This window comes from Lagopus muta, chromosome 2 (genome assembly GCF_023343835.1).
Source record: "Lagopus muta isolate bLagMut1 chromosome 2, bLagMut1 primary, whole genome shotgun sequence".
Lineage (NCBI taxonomy): Eukaryota > Metazoa > Chordata > Aves > Galliformes > Phasianidae > Lagopus > Lagopus muta.
In genome coordinates, this window is record NC_064434.1 from 101,327,170 (window position 1) to 101,351,539 (window position 24,370).

Sequence of the window (24,370 nt, forward strand, 5' to 3'; positions counted from 1 at the left end):
GGATTACTTAGTTTAAGGGGGAAGAAAGAGTCTGCTAAGTGGTGTGAGGAAATGTGATTGTAATGAAAGTAACGGGAATAGTGGGTTGTGATAACAAGAATATGGCTCTTAGATTTAAAGGAGGGTGAAGTCTTCCTGGAATCCAGCAGGGAAAATGAAGTGCGTCAGCGATTAAAAGGCATTGCATCAGGTTAAGCCTTTAAAGTGCATTAGCTCCTTTGTATAAAGGCTCAAGCCTTTACTTCCCAGTGCAGCTGGGAGGAGGAAATAACAAGCCTTGGGATAAGGAAGGTAAGTGAGCTGTAATTAATGCACAGATCACATCTTCTAGAGGAAGTCATCTTTTTTTCCTCTAAATACAAGTTTTCTGTGACTTGGAACACACATACCCTTGCGTTTGAGTTCCACCCCACTCCCTCCCCTGCACATCCCCATGGTGTATTTATTTTTATGTGTGAATGAAGTGTTGCACTGGACTGGATTGGTGATAAGAACATTCTTGAAGTCCTTTCTGTTCTTCAGCGTACTGTTGAAAGCACCGCAAGCCAAACTTGAGAAGAGTTTTGGCTGGAGAATATCAGGTGCAGATTAGAATTTAATGAAACTTTTGAGTTAGGTGAGCAATTCAGTAGGGCTTCATCGAGGATTCATGCAGTTAACCCTTCATTTGGGACTTTGTGCTGTGGTGATGAGCAATCCAGCTTTCACTGTGTGCTGATGTGGCTTTCAGACAGCTCCCAGAGATCTGGTTGCCTTTCCCTTCCAGCTTATTATGCCTCATGTGGGTAAGACTGTTGCTGTGTGTGTGTTTTGCCTGAGGGCACCATCCGAATGAGTTCACATCTATTTCCTTTTCACACAATAATGGCAAACCAACTTAGCAAGCAAATAGGGCAGGGAACTTCTTAATGGATTCTGGTGTGTGGAGATGGCCTGGGAAGAGGAATGGCAGTCAGCATGAGCACAAAGCATCACTCTTCCAATTCCCTGCAGGTTCTTCCTGAAACTTTTTAAGGCTGTTGCCCAGTTCATTGCAGGATGAAGGCGAGAACAGGAGTGGAGTGCAAATGCCAAAGCAAGCTCAGTTCTGGAAGCCTCACTGTGGCCAGTGAACACCATGCTATGCAAAAAGAGACATCTGGTAGTACTTTTGAAGGGAGACTCAGAACATCCACATGCAAGTTTACGGCCCAGGTGCTCTGAACAGGCCAGGAGTAACACGTCTGGTATGCGTTACAGTTCCTTCCCACTGAAACTAACACAGATAAGATCACAGAGGCTGGCAGGTGTGACTCAGTTCTGACTGTAGATGTACTGAGAAGTCAGTCCCTGAGCTAGCACAGAGGGAATTCCTTGAGCCCTGAAAGACAAGATTTAGCAAGATGGAGATTTCCCCAGTTCTTCCAAATGTTGGAAGATTCCTAATCAGCCTATGTTCCTTGCCTACCTCTGCCTGTTCAGCTAGTGACCTATATTGCACTCCCCAGTCTCTGCTGCATCTCTAGCCCCCCATCTAAGTGCCTCCCTATCTCCACTTTGTCACGCCTTTGTTCTCTCTATCTCATGTTACTACAGCTGTAGGTAGATTTCTTCCCTCTCCAGTAAACTTCAAAGTTAACTGAGGAACAGAAACAACTCTTCAGATTCACTGGATGGATTTTCCACTGCAGTTGCATTTTTGACTTCCACAAGCTGAGCAGTCTCGGTACTCAGTGATTCAGTGACTTCATGTCCAGTGACAGAAGCCCCTGGGTGGGAGAGATGGGACATTGTTCTTTGGGAGTTCAGGTTTTTAAGAAAGCATGCTTTCCATCAAAGCCTGATTCAAACTGTTCCAAATGGTAGAGTTAAGCGGGGCAAAAAAAAAATAAAATCAGAGCTGCAAATAAAGTAAACTTTCTGATTTTTGAAGTTAGCTGTTAAAGCCAAGAGCTGCAGTTTGGCTTTGGCTGTGCTTTCGTGTCCTTTTGCTATCCCACTGGCTCAGTCTGGACAGAACTCTGCTTTTTGCTGAACCTTGTTCTTATTGTGGTCACCACAAATGTGTCCTTGCTGGTCTGCCAGCTTAATGCATGTATTATGAACTCCTGAAACTCTTCCATAAAACTTGAGACTTCCTTCCAAGAACACAAGCTGTTCATTAGCACCATGAATTTGAGTTACAACTTAAGTAATACAATGTCATTCTCCAAGTCACTGTTTTCCTGTTTGCAGGATCACCCAGTTTATTAATGTTTTCACTACACTTTTTGTTGTCTTTTTCCTACCCCCACCCTGATATCCCCTAGCATTCAATGGTGGGCTGCTGTGCTAGTGCTAGGAAAGGTGTGGGATTCATTTTCTGTACATGTAACTACTAAGCTCAGTAGGGAGGCCAATGAGTGCCAGCTCTTTACAGAAAACAAAACTGAAAGCTCTCCTTGTGCGTAGGGGAGGTTGGAAATATCCACTTTTAGACCAAAATTGTATTGGAAATGGAAATACTACAGTAATGTTACTGAAGAAAATAAAAGCGTGCTCATGTACCTTTTGCCTTTCTTTTTTCAAAATCTTCACTGCTGTGTTTGCATTTCTTGTCCTGCATTCAAGCAAGCACACAGATGATCGGGGGCAGGGAAGGGGAGAGGCAGAAATCCCTACTGCAAACAGTACAACTTGAAGGTAAAAAAAAACACAGGGTAGGAAATAGCAGGCTGATCTGAAGGAACAAATAACCCATTGCTAAAATGGGCCCATTGTTACTCACTGTGTGAAGCGTGAGGGAATATCTTTGAAGATCTGAAACCAAAGGAGTCTGTCTGCTTTTGTTTCCTTTCAGTCATCCTGGTACATGAGGAAACAGGCTTCTGCTTTAGGTCTGCCCATTGCACAAGAAAACCGAGTGATTAAAAATAATCATAATGAGAAAATCCATCATCTTGCTAGTTGCTGACCACCTCTCAGGCAAAAACAAGTGTCAGAGAGGCCAGTGAATTATTCTGTTTTTTGTAAATCCACACGATGTGGTTTTGATACAGCCTGATCTGCTCAGTGAAAATATTAATGTGATTAGGTGAAGATAATGATGAATATCATAGAAGTTGAAATGCAGGCAATGCTTTAAAATCCCTGGAGATTCAGAGTGAGTTTCAGGAGAGAAGAGCTGTATGGTCTGGGTTTGTTCACGCTCTGGTTTTCACACAGGTTCTCTACTGGAGTGGGTCTGGGGGTTTGTTCTTACTGTTTGCTCTGTCATTGGTTCTCTGCATAAATGTAACCTGGCTTGCTCTAATTTCTTTATGCTCCATCAAGGCTCATATTTGGCCAAACCGAGGCCAGGTTGGCCATCGGTTCCCTCATTAGTTTCAGGTACTGACAGTGGTTGATAGCACATGGTTTAAAGTGTTACAGATCAGAGGAAGCACAGAGGGCCTCTGAGAGCCCAGGGAGCCTTTCACCCTGACGTGGTGCTAAGTCTACACTGCTTGGTGTCGAGCCAGGAGAGCTATCTTCTGCTCAAGGAAAAAATGAGATGAATTCCTGGAACCTCTCTGCATGCTCTGGCAAAGAGGTTTGCGACATAATTACATGCTGTGTGAAAACCTGGTATCTGGAACTCCCAGAATGAGGTGATTGTCAGCTGTCTCCTCCTGCCCTCACAGCTGAGTGGATGAAGTTGCTCACCCCCCTTCCTTATCAAAGCAGTCATCTATGCCTGAAAGCCTGCAGGGCTCACTTGAGCGGTAGGAACTTACTGCGTGCTCTGGGAGCTGAGGGGCGTCATGGAGGAGCTCTCTTTGGACCTCAAATTGAGCATCTCAAATGCTTTCAAAAACATTCATGTTCAGTCTTAACTTTGGAGCTAATTTCCTGCTGTTTGCTGCACCAAGACTGTATCTTTGCTGTGCTTTCTTGGCCTAGCTCTTGATCACTGCCTGAGCAATGCTGCATGCTGCAGTTGCAGCTGCCTCTGGAAGCTGTCCCCGCTTAAGGAGGAGTGAAACACGTGCCTGTGTCTGAGGAGGATGAGCTGGCACAGACCCACTGTTGTAACTCTCAGATGTCCAGTCCCTTATCCTACTTTTTGTGCTGGAGCTGTCTGAAGGGTCCCCATTCTGAGCATGTTTTAGAGCAAGAGACGGCATGGAGAGCAGGAGGTAGCATAGGCCTCCTTGTTCTGCTTTCACTTGGACGCATATGAAAGTAACACCCTTTCCCCTGGTTTATTTTTGCTTGTTTGCAGGTGGTCTGTAGTGGATTTTCCCTCTTTTATGGTGTCGGTTGTACGCAGCTGGTGGTTAATGTAAAGATCTGAATCATTCACTCAGGGTAATTTATAGTGACCTAATTACACAGAAGTTTTGCACTGAAATTTTTAATGGTAGTTGATAATTAGAACAGTTCTTAATTCCCCACCTTTATGATTCAGTCCTTTGCCTTCCATGCCTCCAAAGAGGCAAACCAGGAGGCACAGACCACTCCTGCAACCTGACCCCGAGGCCAAAACCTGCTGTAAAACTGCTGTGTAGAAACACTGGAATGGCTTTCTTAAAAATTCCCTTCTACCTACTTCTCTTTAAATTCCCCATTTCTTCCTTTTTATTTCTGGTCTGTTCTGGCTGTCCCAGCGTCTGGATTTTGTCTTTTATGATGATACATAGCATGGCGTGACTCCAGCCTGAGCTCTGGGGAATTTTTGTTCATGTTAAGATTTGAAAATCTTTATAAACACATCCTTGGAGGGAAAACACTCCGGTATTTACGAAAGAGGATAAAGAGTTAGAAGATCTCAGAACTCTTACCAGCTGCATCATGTCTTTCTGGGCTGATGTTTCTGAGGGAAAAAGGATAATCTCTGAAATTCAGGTCCAGGCTGTACAAACAGATGTGAAGATGTGGTGAACGGCTTTTGTTTCTGCCGCTCAGGCAGACCTGAGCAAAGCTGGGCAGAAGGAAGGAGACAGCAGTGTGGATGTGGCCTAACCTGGAATCTTGAGGTTGCTGTGGGCAGTGGTCAAAGCCAATCACACACTGAAGGTGACAAGGAAAGGCACAGGGTACACCTTGATGCCACGCTAAGTCAATGGGTCATCCATATCTTTGTTAGTATGCACACTTTGGGATTTCTCATCTGAAAAGAGTAAAGGAGAAGAGCAAATGGTTCAGAAACAGACCACAGGGATCCACATCAAGCAGGTTTCTGTTTTGGGAACAGCTGTGTAAGGGACAGCCCTTGGATTTGGAAAGCAGTGACAGAAGAGGGGAGGGAGAGTGGCTTGGAAAAGGAGAAGTGGGGTCTGCTACAGCAGCCACTAGGAGCTGAAAACAAACCAGCAAGTGGGGATTTTGCACAGCAGATGGTGGGGCTGTGAAACTGCCTGCTTGATGATCTTTGGGAGCTAAAATTTACATGGGGTCACAGGGAAACTCTGCAAATAATTTAAAAAAAGAACCTGCTTCAGGAGAGTGGTAAGTGGATGCCACTGAGTGAGGATCACAGCTGGCTCTGGAAGTCCCCTGGGCTGCTGAGGGCTGAAGGCAGAAAAGTACTGGGGGGCAAATTCCTCACGTGTTTGCCTCATCCTCGCTTTTCCTTGGTTGGTTGCTTGTGGGCACTGTGAAGGCACAGGCAGTGAGCTTGGACCATTGGACCAACCCACTGCCTTGTTCCTGGTTGGTTTTTCTGTCCGGGGCCAGCCCAGAAGTCTTTGCTCTCTTTGCACACAGAATGCCAGCAATTACTGGCAGCATAACACGCAGGAACACCAACGCTCTAACAACTGTGCACTAGATAATTATTTCCACGGCTTTCACAACAAGCCATTGCATGTAGGCACTGCTCATTTACTAAGACTTTGTAGTCTTCATTTGAATGAAACTCCCCAAATTATGGCCTAAAAGCTTGGGTTTTTCAAGCCAAAGAAACTCTGGGTCTGCAGCCAACATCTTAACCAAGAAAAACCCAGGAGAAAAAGATGAAGCTGGTGGTACTTGGTGCTAGATGTGCACCTCCAGGGATGCTGACTCCACCACTTCCCTGGGCAGCCTGTGCCACTGCCTCACTGCTCTTTTGGAGAAGAAATGTTTCCAAATACCCAACCCAAACCTCCTCTGGCGCAGCTTGAGGCCATCCCCTCTTGTCCTGCTGCTGGGAGAAGAGGACAACTCTCATCTCAACACAACCTCTTTTCAGGAGAGCAATAAGGTCTCCCCTGAGCTGCCTCTTCTCCTGGGGAACACCACTTGAGACCAGCCATGACCTGGATTTAACTCCATTCACCTCCACTTTCTGAGCCCAGTCCCTCAGTCAGCACAGAGTGTATATGTCCTAGCCTCAAGGTGCCAGCTTCCCCAGGAAAATATTGTGGGTGACAGTGTTGAAGGCTTTGCTGAAGCCTAGGTAGACTACATCAACAGCCTTTCCCTCATCCACCAGGAGTGTCTCTCGATCAAAGGAGATCAGGTTGGTCAAGCAGAACCTGCTGGCTGGGCCTGATCTCCTGGCTGTCCTGCACATGCCTTGTGACCGAACAACAGAAGCAATGGCTGTGTATTTTTCTCTGTTGGCAGGACTGTGTTCAGCCCCTGTATCACAGTGCATGGGACTATTTGCCATAACTCAAGTCAGCACCATGTGCTCCCTTCCCATGTGCTGGTTTTGGCCCAGACAGCACCAACCGCACACTGCTACACGGTGAAGCTGTTAGCAGAGGTAAAAGAGCATTCAGACCGAAGGGAGGGAATTCCCCTCTGCCATCCAGTGCAGCCTGTTTGAGGATGCTCAGGTTCAGTTAAGAGCTGCTGTGCTGTTGGAGGAGCGGGAGCTGCTTGCAGTTTTCTTTCAGGAGCTGTGCAGGTATATGCAGGAGGTGCAGCACTCCCTGCGGTCTCCCAGAGCTGGGTTATGTGTTCTGTCGGCTTAATGGCTCTTTGAATTTCTCTTCCCTTCCCTGCTCCTCGTTGCCAAAACCCCATACAAGCCAGGAAGCAGTATCTCTGTACTGTGATTCATGATTTTCCCAAAATTACCCAATGAGAGCCACTGAAGGTGAAAGGGGTGACATGTTCTCGATCTTCACTTTTTTGCCATTTCTCAAACCACTTCCTGGCTGCAATGTTGCCCTCGGTTCACCCATTTCTTTGCAGCATCATTTTTTTTCAAGCACCACCAACATCCGCCTGCATCCTCCTGCACCTGGAAGCTGGAGCAAGCAGCTGCGCAGGGCCTGGTGCCTGTGACTCCATCACCTCCCTGGGCAGCTGTGCCACTGCCTCACCGCTCTTTTTGAGATTAAATGTTTCCTAACACCCAACCTGAACCTTCCCTGGTGCAACTTGAGGCCTTTCCCTCTCGTCCTGTCACTGTTACCTGGGAGAAGTGGCCAACCCTTCTTTTGGATTTGGAAAGCAGTGACAGAAGAGTGGTATGAGAATGGCCTGGGAAAACATTTTCTTTTCTAGATCCAGACTGGGCTGATTTAGGGCAGAAGAAGCAATGCAGCTAACTTTTTCTACCGTGCTGGGAAAGCCCCTGTGGCCTGTTTTTTTTTTCCTGGGTTGCCAGCACACATGTAAGGCTGCATCTTCCCTGCAACCTACCCATGCCCACAGAGGAGCGGAAAGTACTTATTCTCATTACCAGCTCTTGGAACGTAGCTGCAGGAGAGGAAATGGGACTCTGGTCAGCATCTTCTGCAATGTTTCTGCTTCTGCCCAGAAGGAGCCTTGTGCCTGGGGAGGATGTGGCCGTGTGAGCAATTACCAACAGAAAAACAACCACAGGCACGCTGCTCCCGCATGGTGCAATTAGCACTCTCTTGCCAAAACAGGGGGATGATGCAGCTCTCGAGCCACCTGCGTCACCTTCTGGATTTCTTCCCGGTTTCAGACAGTCATTGCTGTTTGTTTCTTAGCCAAAATAGGGGTAGAGAGGAGAGGGGTGAAGGGAGCTGCCACCCCTTGGAATGACATGGTTGGGGATCCTGGGCAGGTCCCCCAAGGGAGGTGGTAAGGGACAGACACTGTGCTACTTCATCAATCCCCCAGATTCTGCTTGTTTTTTTGTTTTTGTTTTTTTTGCCACCGTAGTGACGAAGAATAATGTGTTGAAAAAAATATTTATGCAAATACGTATTTCTGTCTGTGGGAAATCCCTGGCCCGGGTGGGGAATGGATGGGAAAACACCTCTGAGACACAAAAGGGTAAGGATGCGGTGGTGCCGGATTTCCGAAGGTGTTTGTTACTGGGGTGCTGGAGGCAGTGGGGTTTGCTTGGGCGCTGCTGAGTGCTGCAGGGACTGGAGTGCTTCATCATCAAATGGGAGCGGAGCTGGGCACGTTGAGCAACACTGCCTGGCACAGGCACAGCAGTGCAGTGCTCCTCTTCCTCCTTCTTCCCCCTTCTTTTCTTCCTCCTTCCCCCCTTTTTTTTCCTTGTCCCTGTTCTTTTCCTTCTCCTTCTCCTTCTTCTATTTGTCCTTCTTCCTCTCCACTCCCCCCCCACCCCATTTTTAACCTCTTCTCTCTTCCTCCTTTTGCATTTCCTCTCTTTCCTCTTCTTTCCTTCTTCCTTCTTTTCATTTTTACCTTCATCTTTGTCTTTTTTGTCATCTCTGTTTTTCCCAGACCACAGGGCAACGCAGGCACCATTTTCCCTGCAGGAGGCAGTGTGGGAGCAGACCCCAGCTGCTGTAATGGGGACAGGGATGCCATTTTGGGGAAACCACCTACAAAGCCCCCAGGAGCTCCCAGGTGGCACCAGCCCAGTCCTACACAAATCACCATGGAACCATGGCAGTGTTCTGCCAGCCACAGAGCCAGTGCTGCTCTGGCTGTGTGTAGGGCCGGGCACTCCCAGTGCACCTGATGTGATTTACAGTCACCACTGTGAATCTTTATTCTGTTTTGAAGAATCACAGGGTCAAAGGGTTGGGAAGGGGCCTCTAAAAGTCACCTAATCCAACCCCCAGATAAAGCAGGTTCCCTGGAAAACAGGACATAGGCACAAACATCTAGACTATATTACTATCTCTCAACATCACTGCACTGCTCCCCACATATGTGTTTTATCTGCTTGGAAGAGAATAAAGAATTTTTGCTGAGCTTGGCTTTTCCTCTCTCTTCATGCACCAATACAGTCACTAGGGGGAGGTTGAATTAATTTACTTACCCAGAGCTCAGCAAAGTTATGCTGCTTTATACATTGCAGGAGTGTAGATGCAAGTAGATTTGAATGAAGATACTCATATAGAAACAGCTAGCAGGCAAAGAAACCAACACCCAGCATGTCAGAGTTCCTCATATATCTATGTAGCAGAACATGGACAACATACAGGGCCTTACCATGCTGTTCAGCTCCTCCAGGGCTCCTCAAACCAGGTTAAATACTTGTGGCTTTATGTCAGGTTCTGGTGAGCCCACAGCTGCTGTAGGACTGAGCCCTGGGTGGCGATGGGCAGAAAAGCTTAGAAAAAAAAGAAAAAAAAAAGAATGTATTTGTCAGTGAACATCTGACAGCCTGTCAAGCTGTGACAACATAGAAGAAAGGATTTACTATTATTATTATTTATACTGAATTATGATTGACGTGCTAAAGGGTATGTTGTCAAAGCCATACATCAAGCAGCCTAATTGCCTTCTCTGTGTCGCCCCTAATGACAAGCTAGGCTACTGCTGCTGGAAGAGCTGCTGGCATCTGGTAATTTGCACACCATCACCTGGGCTGGCTGCTTGATGCCTTGCAGTGTGTAGGCAGGGAGAGGAGCCCTGCTTTCACTTGGGGAATCTGGGGGAATCACAGCATCCAGCCAAAGCTGGTTCAAATGTAATGGAAACACTCGACTGTACACCAGGGTGCTCTCCCCCAGTAATTCGATTTTTTTTTTATTGTTTTATGGAGAGTGGGGAGAAAAAGCTGGGCTCTGCTTCAAGATCACACCATCAACATCAGCAATGCTTTAATTCCAGTTCCCAGCATGACATGTTTTTTTGTTTGTTTGTTTGTTTGTTTGGATAGATGGAGTCTGCTCACCAAAACAGGGAGGGCAGGAAGGATGCTGTGAGGTTAATGAACACAGCTGGTTCTCATTCATGACAAACTAATTGTTATCAGGGGTACCTGGGCAATGTATGGGTGCATATATTGGCAAGAGGGTGGAGTAAGTACTCTACTTACTTGGGGGGAAGCTTGCTGGGTTGCTTAAGGGAGGAACTGGTACTTTAGGAGGCATTTAGGTCTGGTTTTAATGTTGTGAGACTCTACTATGAAGCTTTTGGCCCTTCTGGTGTTCCTGCTCCTGGTGTCCTTGGTGTGGGGACCTGCATCAGGGCTGCTGCATCCTGACTGTAGAGCTGTGGGGGTAAGTGTTGGGAGGGTACCCTGGCCCCTCTGGGAGTGGTAGTGCATCAGCTGTGGCCCTTACAGTATTAGTTGGGTGATGCTGCTGCTGTTGGAGGTGGGGAGCGCTGCTAGGAAAAACAAGGTGATGAAGGAAGTGGTGCCAGTGTTCCTTGGTCTCGGGCTAGTGCAGATGCTGATGCTCAGGTCTGCAATGAGGCTGTTTTCTTTATAGGCATGCAAGTCCTGCTCAGAACATCGGGATGCTAAAGCAGGTAAGACTTAATTCTCACACTGATGTTTCTCTGTCTGTGCCACTCCTCTCTTTCCATTTTCAGTTTTGCTGGGCATGTCAATCTCTGGTGTGGGAAGCCTGGAGCAGTCACCTGGCTGTGGGATGGAAGAAGGGCTGTAGAGCATTGTGATGGGAGGGCCCTGAGGCAGGAGATTTGGCTGCAGCAAGCTGTTTTCAGGCAGCAATTAAAGCACAATGCAAACCACAGTGGCCTTCCTGGAGGGCAAACTCACTGCTGGCTTGTGGGTCTTCTAGCTTGAAGGTAGCATTTCTGGAAAATGTTGTTTATTTCCTAACTAAACCACAGTGGAGTTCTGATGTTTCTTACCCTGCTGAGAGGCTTCTTGCTTGGCTGAAGCCTTGAAGCAAGAAGGGGATGTGAAGCTTTCAGGCCATCTATGCAAGTGTGTGAGCATCCATCCCCAGCTCCTGCTGCTCTTGTGCTCCACACTGTGGGTTCTGAGAGTGTGTGGAGCAGTTTCCATGGGATGTTTCAGGAGAGCAATTGCCAGCTGCTTTCTGGTTCCTGTATTGCTGGGCCATTACTGCCCTGCCTGCAGTCAGCAGCATGTAATGTGGTGCCCGGGCTTTTCCAGCTGCACCAAGGTCCTGTGGAGCTGTACACACTGGTGGGGAGAGATGGTGGGAGGAGGTTTGGAGTGTGTTGTCAACAGGTATGTGTGGAAACAGTCCTTGTTGGAGAGATGGCAGATCTGGGAGCATCCTGAGCTGGTGTGCTTGTACCCTTTGACCTCCTTCCCCTGACCGCAGGGCCTGAGGCAGGCACAGCATGTTCTGCTGATGGTGGCTCATGCAAAGTGGGGATAGGAGAGCTTGAAGGCAATTTCTGGAGGGAAGGACAATTCCCAGCTGGCAGGTGGGGAAGAAGGAAAACTTGAGGTTGTCTGTTGTCTTCCAGGGTCAGCATTTCCTTGGATATTAGCATATGTGCCCACGAGAAGCTGCCACAGAGTCTTGCGGGGCACATATGGGGAATTTTCTCCTCCAGAGTATCACAGTGATTCACCTTTCAACTTGTGGTGTAACTGGACAATCTGGGCAGGCTCCAGGAAGCATATCATAATTTATATTCAAGGCTTTATCACACAGGAGGATTGTAACAGAAATAAAGACAAAATCCTCTTTGAAGGAGTTTCTTCGCTGGTGGAAAATGATGTAGTTTATGCTTGCTGGATGAAGGAGGTGCATGTTTTTGCCACCTTTGCTCAGGCTGTGCATGTTGTGTTGCTGAAGAGGTACTTGCCAAATTGCAGAGACACCCAATTTAAAGGCAAGTATTACATCTTCCAGCACCAGGAACACAAATCTCCTTCTAAAGGTGCTTTGATTCCTGAAACTCTCACTCCAAAGCCATCTAAGCAAGACGGTCTGTCCATTCAGGCTGGAAAACACTACCTTGGAGGCTCTGCAACCGTGATGCTGACAGGAAGTCCAGTAAAGCTTGCCCCATACCAAGGTGAAAGTACACAGCTGCTGGGCATGCCAGCTGCCTATGCGCAGGGCTCTGATCCACAGACGAGGCCAAGGCTCTGCCAGGAAGAGGAAGTCATAGCTGGGGCTGCCCAGTGGTTGAGCTGTACTGCCAACAGATGTGTTGTCCCAAGTTCGGGTTATACATGTGAGTTTTCAAGCGTGCCTTTGGAAACACCTTTGTTTGGAGCCTTGCAAGTGGTGGAGCCTTCGCTGCAGCCTAAAGGCGTGAGCTGGGAGAGTAGACAGTCTGTACTGCACCCCACTCTGAGGCTGGAAGATTTAAGAGACCTCCAATTTACCATTAAACCAACACGCACAATTCACGTGGACTTGGATGCTGATTTACAGGCCTCCTCTCCTGGCAGAAGCATTGGTACCATTGTGTATATTGGTACCACCGTGTCCCAGGGGCTGGATTTAAGGAAGGACAGAAGCCATGCCCAGCTGAGCATCCCAGCTGATGGAGCAGCAGGCAGCGGTGCTGTTGGCCTTGCAGGGGGTCTGACGCCCAGCCTGAGCAGCCCCTATGATGTGGTGAGTGGGGAACACTTGCAGCTGCTGCCTGAGAGAGAGCAAAGCAGTTTTGGGGCTTTGCCTGTGACTCAGCCCAGGCTGGGAACAACTGACCTCCAGCATATGGAATTCATGGATATCTTCCCCCTGGAGAGTTCCAGGGGTGGTGTTGAGGAGAAAGTGGTGCCGTGTCCCACATCACCATGGGACATTCTCCTGGCGCATCCTCATTCACGTGACCAGAGCCATCCTGTCCTGCAGGCAGTTCCTGTGCACCCTGGGAGCCTCCCTGCAAGCACCCAAGCATGCAGCTGTCTGGCTGCTGAGGAAACTCCTGCATCCTCATGGAACACACAAAGCTGCTGCTACCAGGGTGACACTGCTTCACAGACTTGGCTGGTGGCATCCCCTGGGCCAACAGGTCCAGAGCTTGCTTCTACGAGCAGGTTGGAAATAATCCCTGCACCAGTGTTCTCTTATTCTGATCTCGTTCCTGTGGGCTTTGGCTCTGCCAACATTGCCCTTGAAGGACTTCTTCCCTCAGAAGAACAGCCCATGTCCAGGGCTGTCCCCTCCCCACTGGAAGCTTTAGGTTTGGATCCTGTCAGCCTTAGGAGAAGGGCAGGCATCTCACTAGGAGAGCAGGAGATGGCCTCACCATTGCCTTCTCACCATCCACTGGCAGCCCCTGAAATGGGTGTAGATGTGTCCCCTGGCTACCTTGGCCCTTGGGAGAGAGAGGGTGTGCTGGAAGAGGGTGGCCAGCAACGAGAAACCCCAGCTCCTGTGAACGGTCTGTCTCCAGCCTCCATCCCAAGGCCTCGTGTGGGACCTCCTCAGGCCAAGGGCACCCTGAGTCACGGGGTGACACCAGCTCCGCAGCAATTAGACATGGCCACTAGTGGCAAAGTGATTTCTGCCTTGCTCCCTGTGGCAGTTAAAATGCAGAAAACCATTGCAAGTCACCAGGTGGATGTGGGAGAGCAGAGAAATTCCTCCTTGCACGCCGCCCGTTCTGATCCTCCAGCAGTCCAGTGGGGGCAAACAGTGCCAAGAGGCCAGAAATTGCGGGAGGCTGCCAAAGGTCCTGCATCCAGACGTACGGAGATGCTAGGAGGACAGCCATGGAAGCACACTGGTAGGTCTCAAAATATTTCTTATTTTGGTGTGAGCCATCTTCTGAAGCTAGAGCTAACTGATGTCCCACCAACAGTCCCAGCCTGGCAAGTGTGGGCCTGGCTGCTGGAGGGGAGGTGGACATCCAAAAATGTGATGGTCTTGGCTAAACCTCTTCTGGGAGTAAAAGCTCACAGTTCCAGCCCCCAGAAGCTGGCAGAGCAGCTGGGTCCCTGGGCTCAGCTTCAATCCCAGAGCAGAGAGTTGACTCTGGGGGTTGAAACCACAGGGACTCTGCAGCAGTAGAGGATTTGGAACAGGGGTATCTGTGTCCTGGGGTATACACTGATCACTGATTGTGTTTCCTTTCTGTTTGTGATCTTCCAGAGCTGGGACTGCCCTGGGTGATGGAGTACTTCCCTGTTAGGAGCTGCCACGTCATCTTTCAGGATGGGTTTGGGGTGTTCAACCTCCCACTGTATGATGACATCCAAGCCAACATCTGGTGCAATTGGACCATCTGGGCAGGGCCCCAAAAGCACATTGTCATCTACGTTCAGGGGTTCCAGAGCAATGACAGCTGTGGGAAGAACCAGGACAAGATCATTTTCCAAGGGGTCCTCTCACGTGTGGAAACTAAGCTTGTGTACGCCTGTCACAGCCGAGGTACTCTGATCTTTGCTTCACAAGCTACTGCAGTCCATGTGTTATTGTTGTCAAGAAGTGGCCCCCTAAGCAGCAAATACAAGCACTTCCAAGGACAGTATTATGTATTTGGAGACTATGAAGCTGTGAGTTCTTCAGGTGGTGCTGTAGCTCCCCAAGAGCCCCTCCAGGAAACCCCTAAGGGATTGAGTCGGAGGACAGGGATAACACAAGGTTTGCTGCCCATGCTGAGAGCCTCCCTCAGTCCATCCACTCCTCCTACTGCAGGCAAGATCCAGGCTGAGGTGGCAAGCTCAGAGGACAAGGGCCAACATCCCCCTGATCTTGTGGAAGATGCTTGGCTTGGTGCTGACCTGAGTGAGCGCAGTGAGCTGCAGAGTGAAACAGAGATGGAAAGAAGCCTTACATATGGTGGCACTAAGGGGAGGGAACCCACTGAGGATGTGTTGGAGGTTCCATCAGGAGGAGGTGCTGGGCCTGAAGCTGAGCTGCCTGCCTTGGAGGTTGCGGAGGGAGATGTAGAGCTGGTGCCTGCTCCAGTCAGCACAGCCTCGCCCTACTCAACTGATGTCCCTGCCTCAGAGGCGATGCCCCAGGGTGACAAAGCTGTGCCTGCTGGAGATGTGCTGTCAGCAGGAGAAGGACACGAAGATCTCTTTGGTAAGTTGTCTTCTGGGTTATCTGAAGCTGAACTGATGCTCAGTGCTGTTCAATATCCATTTCTAGAGAAGCAGCACTCTACAGAGTTCTTGTTTGAAGATACTGCTGTTTCCTTCAGTTGGTACCCAGTTCCTACTATATCCAAGATGTTGGAGGTGGAGGGGGCACAGGGTTGCATGTTATTTCATGTGTATCTATGAGACAATGCTCCTCTTAACAGGGAGAGACTGGCTCCTAATCCCAGGGCTTTGAGTTACCTGTGGAGGAGCAGCCTTTCCTCCACAACTTACATCAGAATCACGCTGTTTATGCCCATCTTGGTGTGAAACATTGCTGATACTCTTCTTGTGAACTGACACACCTAATGTGTGTTTTGCCCCTTGTCAGGAGGCAGAGATCAGCAGTCTGTCTCCTTTTCATTGCTCTTACAGATCTGGCTTCAGTTCTGGCATCTCTGGAGAACAGTACAGCACTGCAGTCCCTGCACCAGCCTGGAGGTAAGCAATGCAAAGACTTGAGTATGTCTTAAAGCACAGCCCAAACCTTGGTGTGCTGGCTGGTGCTGTACGTGGCCATCCTTTGCCCATCAACTTTACAAGAGGGTGGAGTGCACTCCTTAGTGGTGACCATTTGGAAGGTACTTTGCACTTACCCTGGAGAAACCTGAGTTCATATGCTGAATCTGGCATAAAAGATGCAAGGGATGCTGGAGCTCTACTATTGCTGATGGTTGTTAAATACTGTTTTTGTGAAGAAGTTCTATCCTTACTTAAATACATGCACACAGTGTGTCAGGACTGTCTGGTTCCTCAGCTTTCCTTTTCAGACTAAGAAGAAAAACCTGCTTATGAGAGCATCAGCAATTAAGCAGAGTTGGGTTTGTATGGTAGAGCAAACCACAGCAACAGCTTTCAGAAAGGAATCAATACAGAAGGGGACTGATCTTTGAACAGAGGAGAGATTGATGGATGAATAGCCTTTAAACAACAGATCTCAGTAAGAGTATGTCAGCCTAGATTTAGCCAGCTGTTTGTGCTGATTCCAAATAGAGATGGGTAAGAGATGAGCGCTTCTAGGATATCACAAATTATGGTGGTACCTTTTAGGAAGATAATTGCTGAGGAAGTTTGAGTACAACTGAATGTACATTAATGCTTTGTGTACTCTATTCAGAGATCGATTCCAGGATTCAACACTGAGCATTAGCTAAGATTTCTCTGCTTCTGTCAACAACTTGTTCTGCCTGATGCACAATGCCTGAAAATGCTCACATGTCACTTGACAGGATTTCCTTGTAGCGGTTCTGCTGTCGCTGACATCCTGGGCTAGCTCACTTAAACCTGTTTGTGGACTTACTCTTGCTCAGAGTTCTTTTTCTTTTTCATTTTTCCTTTTTTCTTTTCTTTTTTTTTTTTTTTTTTTTTTTGTAGATGTGCTATTTGAAGTAATGACTGAAATCAAGCACAAGGACTGGATCACTCCTGGTGGCAGTGAGCTCAGAAGGGATCTCCTAGAATCTATAAGAAGCCATGTAAGCATGGGAAGGAAAAACAAATGCTGTATCCCAAAAATTCAGCTGCTAGAGATCATGTCGTGCTCTTCGTCCCAAGGATTTTCTGTTAATGTCACATGATGAGCCAGCATTTGAGTTGCTTGTGCTTGTCAAAATCCAAGGCCTAACACCAATGAATTCAGGGTGCCTGTACACAGTGATGGTGTTTAGATGCAGAAAGGCACTGCAGAAACAGATGTGACCTGCTGAAGGATGTAACTTGCCTCCAGAAACAGGGTGGCTTGAACTCAAGTCTAGGCGGGGTTAGATTTGTGTGCTCTCAAGTCTTGCTTTCTGGGATGCAGCCTACAGTGGGTGTAGAGCTCACCCTGCTGCCTGCTCCATAAAGCTGCCACTCACACCCTGGATGGCACTCAGCCCATCCACTCTTTCTCATCTAAATGCTTATCCTGGGGTTTCTGTTGCTTTTCCTAAATTACCTTGTCTGTTTGTGGGAGCTGAACTAAAATTCAGCAGATAGGAGGCATTAGCAGTGTCCTAGTGAAAAGGTGCCCAGCACAGGGTTATGGGGCATCTAACATGTCCTGAGTGGTTTGTGAAAGAGAAGAGCAGGGCAGGAGGGAGAAAAGTAGTGGTTTGCTGCCATATCTGTACCCACCAAATATCAAATCAACACTGGTCACTTGCCTTGCAGATCCAGCAGAACCTGAAACTCTCTGCCAACAGAGTCAGTGAAATAAAGTTAAAGGAAGCCAAAAGGTATGGTTGTTGGTATGCCACCTTCTCGATAGGCATCTTTATTACCTGTGGTGCTCCTTGGATATTGGCTTCTTTCTCCTCCAGTAAAGCTGTCTCGTCACAAATTCTCTTTGCAAGAGCCTGCAGCACTGTGACCATCTGCTAATGAGTGGAAGGGGCTGTTGCAGCAGTGCTTGGCCATAGTGCCTTCCTCCTGCCTCACCCTGGGCTCTTCCTGCCACAGGACAAGCAATGCCAGCCTGCTGCTCACCTTCTGGCTACACCTGAAGCCAGAGGAGAGAAATATGTCCCTGCTGCTGCACTCCCAGCTGGGAGAGCTGCTCAGTGCTTCAGTGGGAGCGGGGAAGCTGCAACTCATCTCGCTGCTGGTAGAAGGTAGGTGCTCTGGGCTGGCAGCAGGGCCCTTTCATGCTGAAGCTGATGTGACTTGGCACCTGCTTCCCATCAGATGTGAATGAGTGCAACTCGGGAGTCAGCCTGTGCGGGGAGGAGGCAGAATGCTTCAACGGTGTGGGCACCTACCTGTGCCGCTGCAAGAAGGGCTACGAGGATCATTCTCCCACCAAGTCTGGCACCCTTTGCATCCGTACTCCCCAGTCAGGTAGATGACACAGTAATGTTCCCATACTTCTGCATGTCTCATGGTGATGGTACTGAGGAGGGTATATGATCATGTATACAGGTAATACAAACATTGCATATGTGAATCTCTTGTGCAGCAGCCAGTGGCTCATCAGAGTGCTTCAATTTAGCTGTTCTTGCTATGTGCAGCTTTAACTGAAATCCAAACAGCCAGGTCTTTGCTATTGCGCATTACATCTTGTGCTTAAAAGTGGCTCTGCAACTGGCACCATGGCTTTAGGAAGGGGGAAGATCTGTGTCTTTGCAAGGCAACTTCCAGATAGCTGTTCTTGTAGAGGGGAAAAACAAACAAAAACCAAGCACTTCATGCTCTGGCTTCAGGTGATTTTTCAGGGTTTTTCAGGGTTTGTGCTCAGATGTGTGCGGCTTGGAGGCCAACGTGGTCCCTTCCAAAGCTGGGTATCTAGGTCAGGAAGTGAGCTTTGTAGTGGGAGGACAAATAGTCTTCTCCTTGTCCTGTGCAGGTTCTAGAGCGCATCTACTTTCAGAGGTGAGACTAAATGGGCATCCAGAGGGTGACCTGTATCAGTGACCTGCATCAGGCTAAAATACTGCTGGTTGTTTAGTGTAATTAAGCACATCCCCTCCCACAAGCTCCTGAAAGCTGAATGTGAGCTTGCAGTCTAATTGCATTTCTCATTTGTTCTCTCAGCTCCAAATTCATTGACATGTTGCACCATCAAAGCCTATCCAGACTGGTTAGGTACATCATTATGTTAATGTTTTATAAATGCATATTTATCTTTGGGGTCCCTGGAGGGGAGGGAATGGCAGCAGGTTACTAAGCCTCCATGCAAGTTCAGCAATGGCTCTACTGGGGAGCCCCCATCTCCTGTGGCTGGCCCTTGGTTTAAACATTTATTTGGGATGGTGGTTTGGGAGGGGTGCTCTGCCAACCCCAACTCAGGCCTTGGCTCTTCTGACAGGGTTGAGCTTCCTGCTCCGCCACGCTGACATCCTGGTGGGGGCAGCCATCACAGGCAGCCTGGCACTGCTGGTGGCTGCTGGAGCCCTGTGCTGGGCAAAATGGCGGAGACGGCATCCGGGCAGGGCCCTGGGGCCTGAGGAGCCACCGGAGCAGGCTGTGGAGGAGCCACCAGCGATAGAACTGCGGGACCTGGGGGACTGCCTGCGCCTCGACCCCTTCCAGCTGAAGCTGAGGGCAAGGCCCCCTGAGTGGCTGTGGGGGGCTCGGGCACACTCTGGCCAGACCTACAGAGTCTTCCTGGAGCAGTCACCCCCACTCTAGGGTGGCCCTCATTACCTGTGCAGTCAGTGCTGGCTGTGCAGGATCTCCTTGTGTGTTTTATGGCCCACCACTCTCCCCCAGCCTTTCTCGTTTTTGTCACTTACTGTTTTTTTTTTAAATGCTTGTTCCCCTTTGGAAGCAAATGTTCTCTGTGTTCTCTCCCCCTTACCCTAATTGAGATTTGTGCAGAGCTGTTAGCATGTAATAATTAAATACTTTTTTCTTTTTTTTTTTTCTTTTTTTTTTTATAAAGAAAATAAATGTTTCAGTGCTTAATTTGGGAAATGAAAGATTAGCCTTGCACCTGTGCTCAGGTACACTGCTTTGCTCTGCCCATCATGCAGAGCCCTATGGGAGCCAGGGCAAGGCTGCCACATTAGAGCCCTCAGCCGCTTGCAGCCTGCTTGAGGAACACACCAGGCCCTGACTTTGAGGTCCTGGAGATGCTACTGGCCTTCCTGGGCAATGGATACAGCACTTTATAATGCTTGTGTGAATCCTGATTGCTGAGATGCCAGCTGCAAAAAGCATCAACCATCGCTCTATCCTGCTGGCTGGCAGTACGGTGCAGTTATATCCTGGGCTTGTAACTTCCTCCTCTTTCCTTGCCAGGGCTTTTAGAAAGTAATTTTAATAACCCCTTTTTTTTCTTTTTGGGAAGTGTGTAAGTGGCATGGAGGCAAATGTCCCACTGGAGGGCACTGTCGGCTACTGAAAATCTAGTGCAGGATCTTCTGACCAGCTGAGCCGGCCCAGAGCTGGGGCTGCCAGATGTGGGACACAGTTGCAGGGATCCTCCGTGCAGCCTCTGGGCAATCTCTTTGTATGCGTTGACCCACTTTCTCTGAGATGTTCTGTGGATATGGAGGCTGGAGGGTGTGTGCTCCAATCACAGTCTTGTCCAAAAGCTGGGGTGTTGGTGGGACCCCTGCCTGTGGAATGAAGTCCTCAGCCCTGCTGATTTTTAGTACTCTTTGGCACTGTCTGGGTTTGGTTAACAACAGGCAGAGACGCAAGGAGCTCTCAAAGATGTTTTGCTTGTTGCTTCCTTTGCAGTACATATGGGCAATCAGCAAACCACGTGTAGAAAACACTCAGTGAAAGCTAAGTATGTTGTGAATACCAGAGAATTGAATGCTAGCATCTCCCTGGGAAGCAGATAAGTGTATGTAATTTTCCATCACAAAGAAGGAAACCATCAAACGTGTCTGTATTTGCACAGTATGTGCTTGTGTTCCCTGCTGAGGTTGAAGAATGCAGCAGGGACAAAATTAATATTGTGCTTGCTGTTGGGAAATGAACTTTCTCAGCCTCATGAGAAATAGGGCAGTAAAAGCTGGGAAAGATGCAGATCAGTCTTTCCTGCCCTCTCTGCATCCTGTGGCCTTGCATTGAGCCCCTCTCCTTGGAACTCATCCTGTACCAAACCAGGGCCCAGGCATGATTTAGCAGAGAGTCTTCTCTTCTCTTCCCCTTTCAGCTCTGCTACAGCACCCTTCAGGTTGAGTGTGCAGGTGCCTGTGCTCCTCCATCTGCGTTGTGGGGGAGCCCAGGGAGAAAACTTCCTTGTACGTGGTCTCACTGTTTTGTCTGGCTCAAGATGGTTTCTGGTCATGTTCCTTGGCATGCTTGCTCAAGGGGAGGATGTGCCCCCCACTTTTCTCTTTTGTTGTTGCATGTATCTGTGATATAGTGAATGTGAATTGTTCAAAGAAAAATCTGATCCAGGCTGTGCTATTCCCAGCCCTGTCTGTGGTAGCTGCACGGTTAATAAGCAGATTGCAAAGAGTTATGTTACTGCAGAGTGCAGCTGGGACTTCTGGCAGTTACATGAAATTATCATCGTGCTCTTAGTGTCTCAGCCGTGCTCTTAATGTCTCAGCCGTGCTCCAGCTGGGATGTATGTCCTTTGTGATACTGCGTTGCACCACAGTGGTCATAAACCTGTGGGCAGAGCTGGTGCTTTCCCCTAAGCTCACAGTGGGGCAGCATGAACCCAGGGGCATGGGCAAGAATGAAGGCATGAGGATAGATGTCTGCGTGCTGCAGAAGGTGCCTGCTCTGCCAAAATCTTCCTCATCTGCAGTGGAGTGAATTAATAGACAATAAAACGAGGCAAAAAGTAAATCTGCTGGGTCTGTAAATCTGAATTCTTGCATTGCAGGCTGGGATTGACTGGAAGCTATTCTGCTTCTGCCATCCAAAATGGATTTGTCATTTCTCTGTGCAGCACTGGGCTAGCTCACAGCCCTGGGCCATGTGAAATGACAGGCTCAGTGGATTTATGGGCTGTGAGGCATGATTTTTTTGCAGTAGGAGCCATTTCCCTCATGCATTATCGGTGATCTATTGCAGAGTGTGCAGAGGTTTGGGAGAGCCTGTGATTAACTTGGAAGCAGGGAGGTGTCCTGTGGGATGGAATGTCAGCTGATTTTTTTCATTAAAGAGAGTCACTGAGCCCTGGTTGAACTCGTTCTTCCCAAACGCTTTAAGCTTTGAAGCAGGTAGGGGAAGGCCTCATCTGGCTGTAGAGCTCAGATCTGAATTGCAGAGCTGGGGGAGAAGACATGGAGGCACTTCCTGATGGGGCATCCTTCACCATATCCCCCATCATCTTCCTGACCAGAAAAGCCAGCAAAAAGAGATCTGCTTGGCCCTGTGGTGGCAATGACTGGCACCTTAGTGAAAGTGAGAAAAATAACAAGAAGCAATGCAATGCGCTGTTGCTTGGATGTGCAGACTGAGCTGCTCGTGAAAAGGTTCCAGCCCCCAACACCACAGGCTTCCAGTGCATCGCCTCTGCTTGCACTGAAAAGGCAGAAACAAAAACAAAGGGTGAAACCCAAGAGAAAAGTCAATATTGCTGTTTTTCAAAAATGCAGCCCACTGTGGGACTGGGAGGGTGATGGAAAGGTTTGGGGAGGCTCCGGGATGAAAAGCTTTAGGATTGGCAGGACTTAAAGAGGAAGGAAACAACAGGCTGTGGGAGTGATAATATGCATCAAACTGGCTTCTCTCATGCTGCTGGAATGAGGGGATGAAAAGTAATCTGAAAAAGCAAACCTTAAACTCATAACAGAAATGCTCTTTTTCAATCATGTGTAATGGGGCGGTGGAGCTCTCTGGCAGCAGATGTAGCTGAGAGCAAGTTCTGTGTGCCCCAATGGTTCTTAGCATGGACAGCAGACATAGAAAGCTTCCTGCTTCAGGCCGCAGATCTCAGGAATTAGAAAGAGGTTTCTTTATATAACAGAGCAAACCACAGGTGGCTGGTGGGGTCAACACATGCACCTAGAGGAAGCAGGAAGGTGGCCAAATTACCAAAAAATGGAGGGAGGATGTTGCTGTATCTGCAGGAACATCAGATGCTTTGCATCTGAAGCAGATTTGGAGCTGAGTTTTCAGTGAAGCCACCATGGGGTGTGGGCTGGTCGATGGGTGCTGATGAAGGAGGAAGGCTGCAACGTGCAGCTGAGAATCATCATGCCACAGTGTGTGGTGGATGTGCTGGACATAGGTATGTCTGCAGCAGCTTAAATTAACTAGGCAGCGTCGAGTAATAAAGCCTGCTCAGCTGTAAAAAGGTGGTGCCTTTCTGTTATATATCTAAAAACCTGTTCACCTTCTGTGTCTTCATCAGCAAGAGATGCTCCCCACCTCACTCTGTAGCTATCACAGTACAGCACATGAGAGTTTGATTTCTTCATTAGCACTGCTGCCACGTACCTGGTTATTACCTGCAGGTGTGTGTGCGCAAGCACAGGATCTGCTGGGACGCAGTAGAGCAGCTTGCTTTGTGATGGTGAGGAGTGCTGTCTAAACAGTGAGTTTTTCCTGGAAGGAGGCAGTGCACACTGTGAGTTGGGACTGTTCCCGGAGCATCTTAACTTGTAAGTGATTAACTGTTAATTATTATGCTATAAATTACTTAATATATGAGTACTCTTCACAGCATCTATTGTACCCTATGACATCTGTGTGAAATACACATAATTACTGATGCAGAGGTGAAATTATAGTTCTTCTACCAAATTCTTGCACAGCCACTGGTGCTGGGTGCTGCAGGCAGTGCCACCACGTGCCACAGTTACTCCATAAATTCCTCCATAAGCTTTCACAGAGAGTTCAGGTGGAACACTGCCCCTACAAGGACAGGCTGTGAGAGCTGGGGCTGTGCAGCCTAGAGAAGGTCTCTGGGGAGACCTGGGAGTGGCCTTTCAAAATCTAAAGGGGACTGTAAGAAGGAAAGGGACAGACTCTTCAGCAGGGTCTGCTGTGACAGGACAAAGGGAAATGGTTTCAAACAAAAGAGGGGAGGATTTAGATTAGTATGCTTTTTCCAGTAAGGGTGGTGAGGCACTGGCACAGGTTGTCCAGAGATGTGGTGGATGCCCCATCCTTGGAGACATTTATGTCAGGCTGGATGGGGCTCTGAGCACCTGATGGAGCTGTGGGTGTCCCTGCTTGGTGCAGGAGTGTTGGACTAGATAGCCTTTAAGGGTCCCTTCCATCTCAAAAGGTTTTATCGTTTTCTGAAACACTGCCCTACCAATGTGGCCCTATGAGCTGAACAACCTACACACTAAGCTCTTTGTAGCTGGATTAAAAAAAAATCTCTTGCAAAACCTGGTTTTGTCCCAATTTTGTTTTTAAATACTTCTGCTTTTTAAAGCTTTAATAGTTAAAACAACAAGGAAGAGTGCGTTCTCCTGGTAGGGTACTTGAGTTCAAGATGTTTCTTCTGTGACCTAACTTTGTTTACAGCCCTGAAGAGGGAGAGGAGGAGTCTCCTGACTGAGATCACCAAAATATTTGTGCTGGTATGTGTGTTTTAGACCTGCCCTTGAAATTATTCAAACTAATTGCTGCTTGAATTGCTGTGGGTATTTGAGATCTAATTTTTCCCCTGGTTCTTGTTGGCCTGGCTTGCAGTAATTTTCTGTGGACCTGTGTAATCCTGGGTTTGGATGTTTTCAGCTGTTTTGGAGGGATATGTAGTGTTCTAGGTTTGCTCAGATGCAGAAGGGGAAGCACGGATGGAGAACACAGCGGGAGAATATTTGCATGCTGCTGAGTGCTTAATAAGTGCAATGGCTTAAACTTATTTAAGGGTTTTCTAAAATATTGAGTCTAAATGCTTTTCTTAAG

General features: G+C 48.3%; 1 protein-coding gene across 1 annotated transcript; it reads left to right on the forward strand.

Annotated features, from left to right (window-relative positions):
• Positions 1–10,153: 10,153 nt before the first annotated feature.
• Positions 10,154–21,333, forward strand: LOC125689664 (uncharacterized). The gene is made up of 10 exons (XM_048937134.1): positions 10,154–10,337; positions 10,551–10,590; positions 11,530–13,755; positions 14,121–15,059; positions 15,491–15,556; positions 16,490–16,590; positions 17,267–17,331; positions 17,555–17,706; positions 17,780–17,932; positions 18,900–21,333. Exons 1-10 carry the CDS (start codon positions 10,242–10,244, stop codon positions 19,220–19,222), a joined length of 4,161 nt encoding a protein of 1,386 aa, XP_048793091.1. The 5' UTR covers positions 10,154–10,241; the 3' UTR covers positions 19,223–21,333.
• The last annotated feature ends 3,037 nt before the right edge of the window (positions 21,334–24,370 follow it).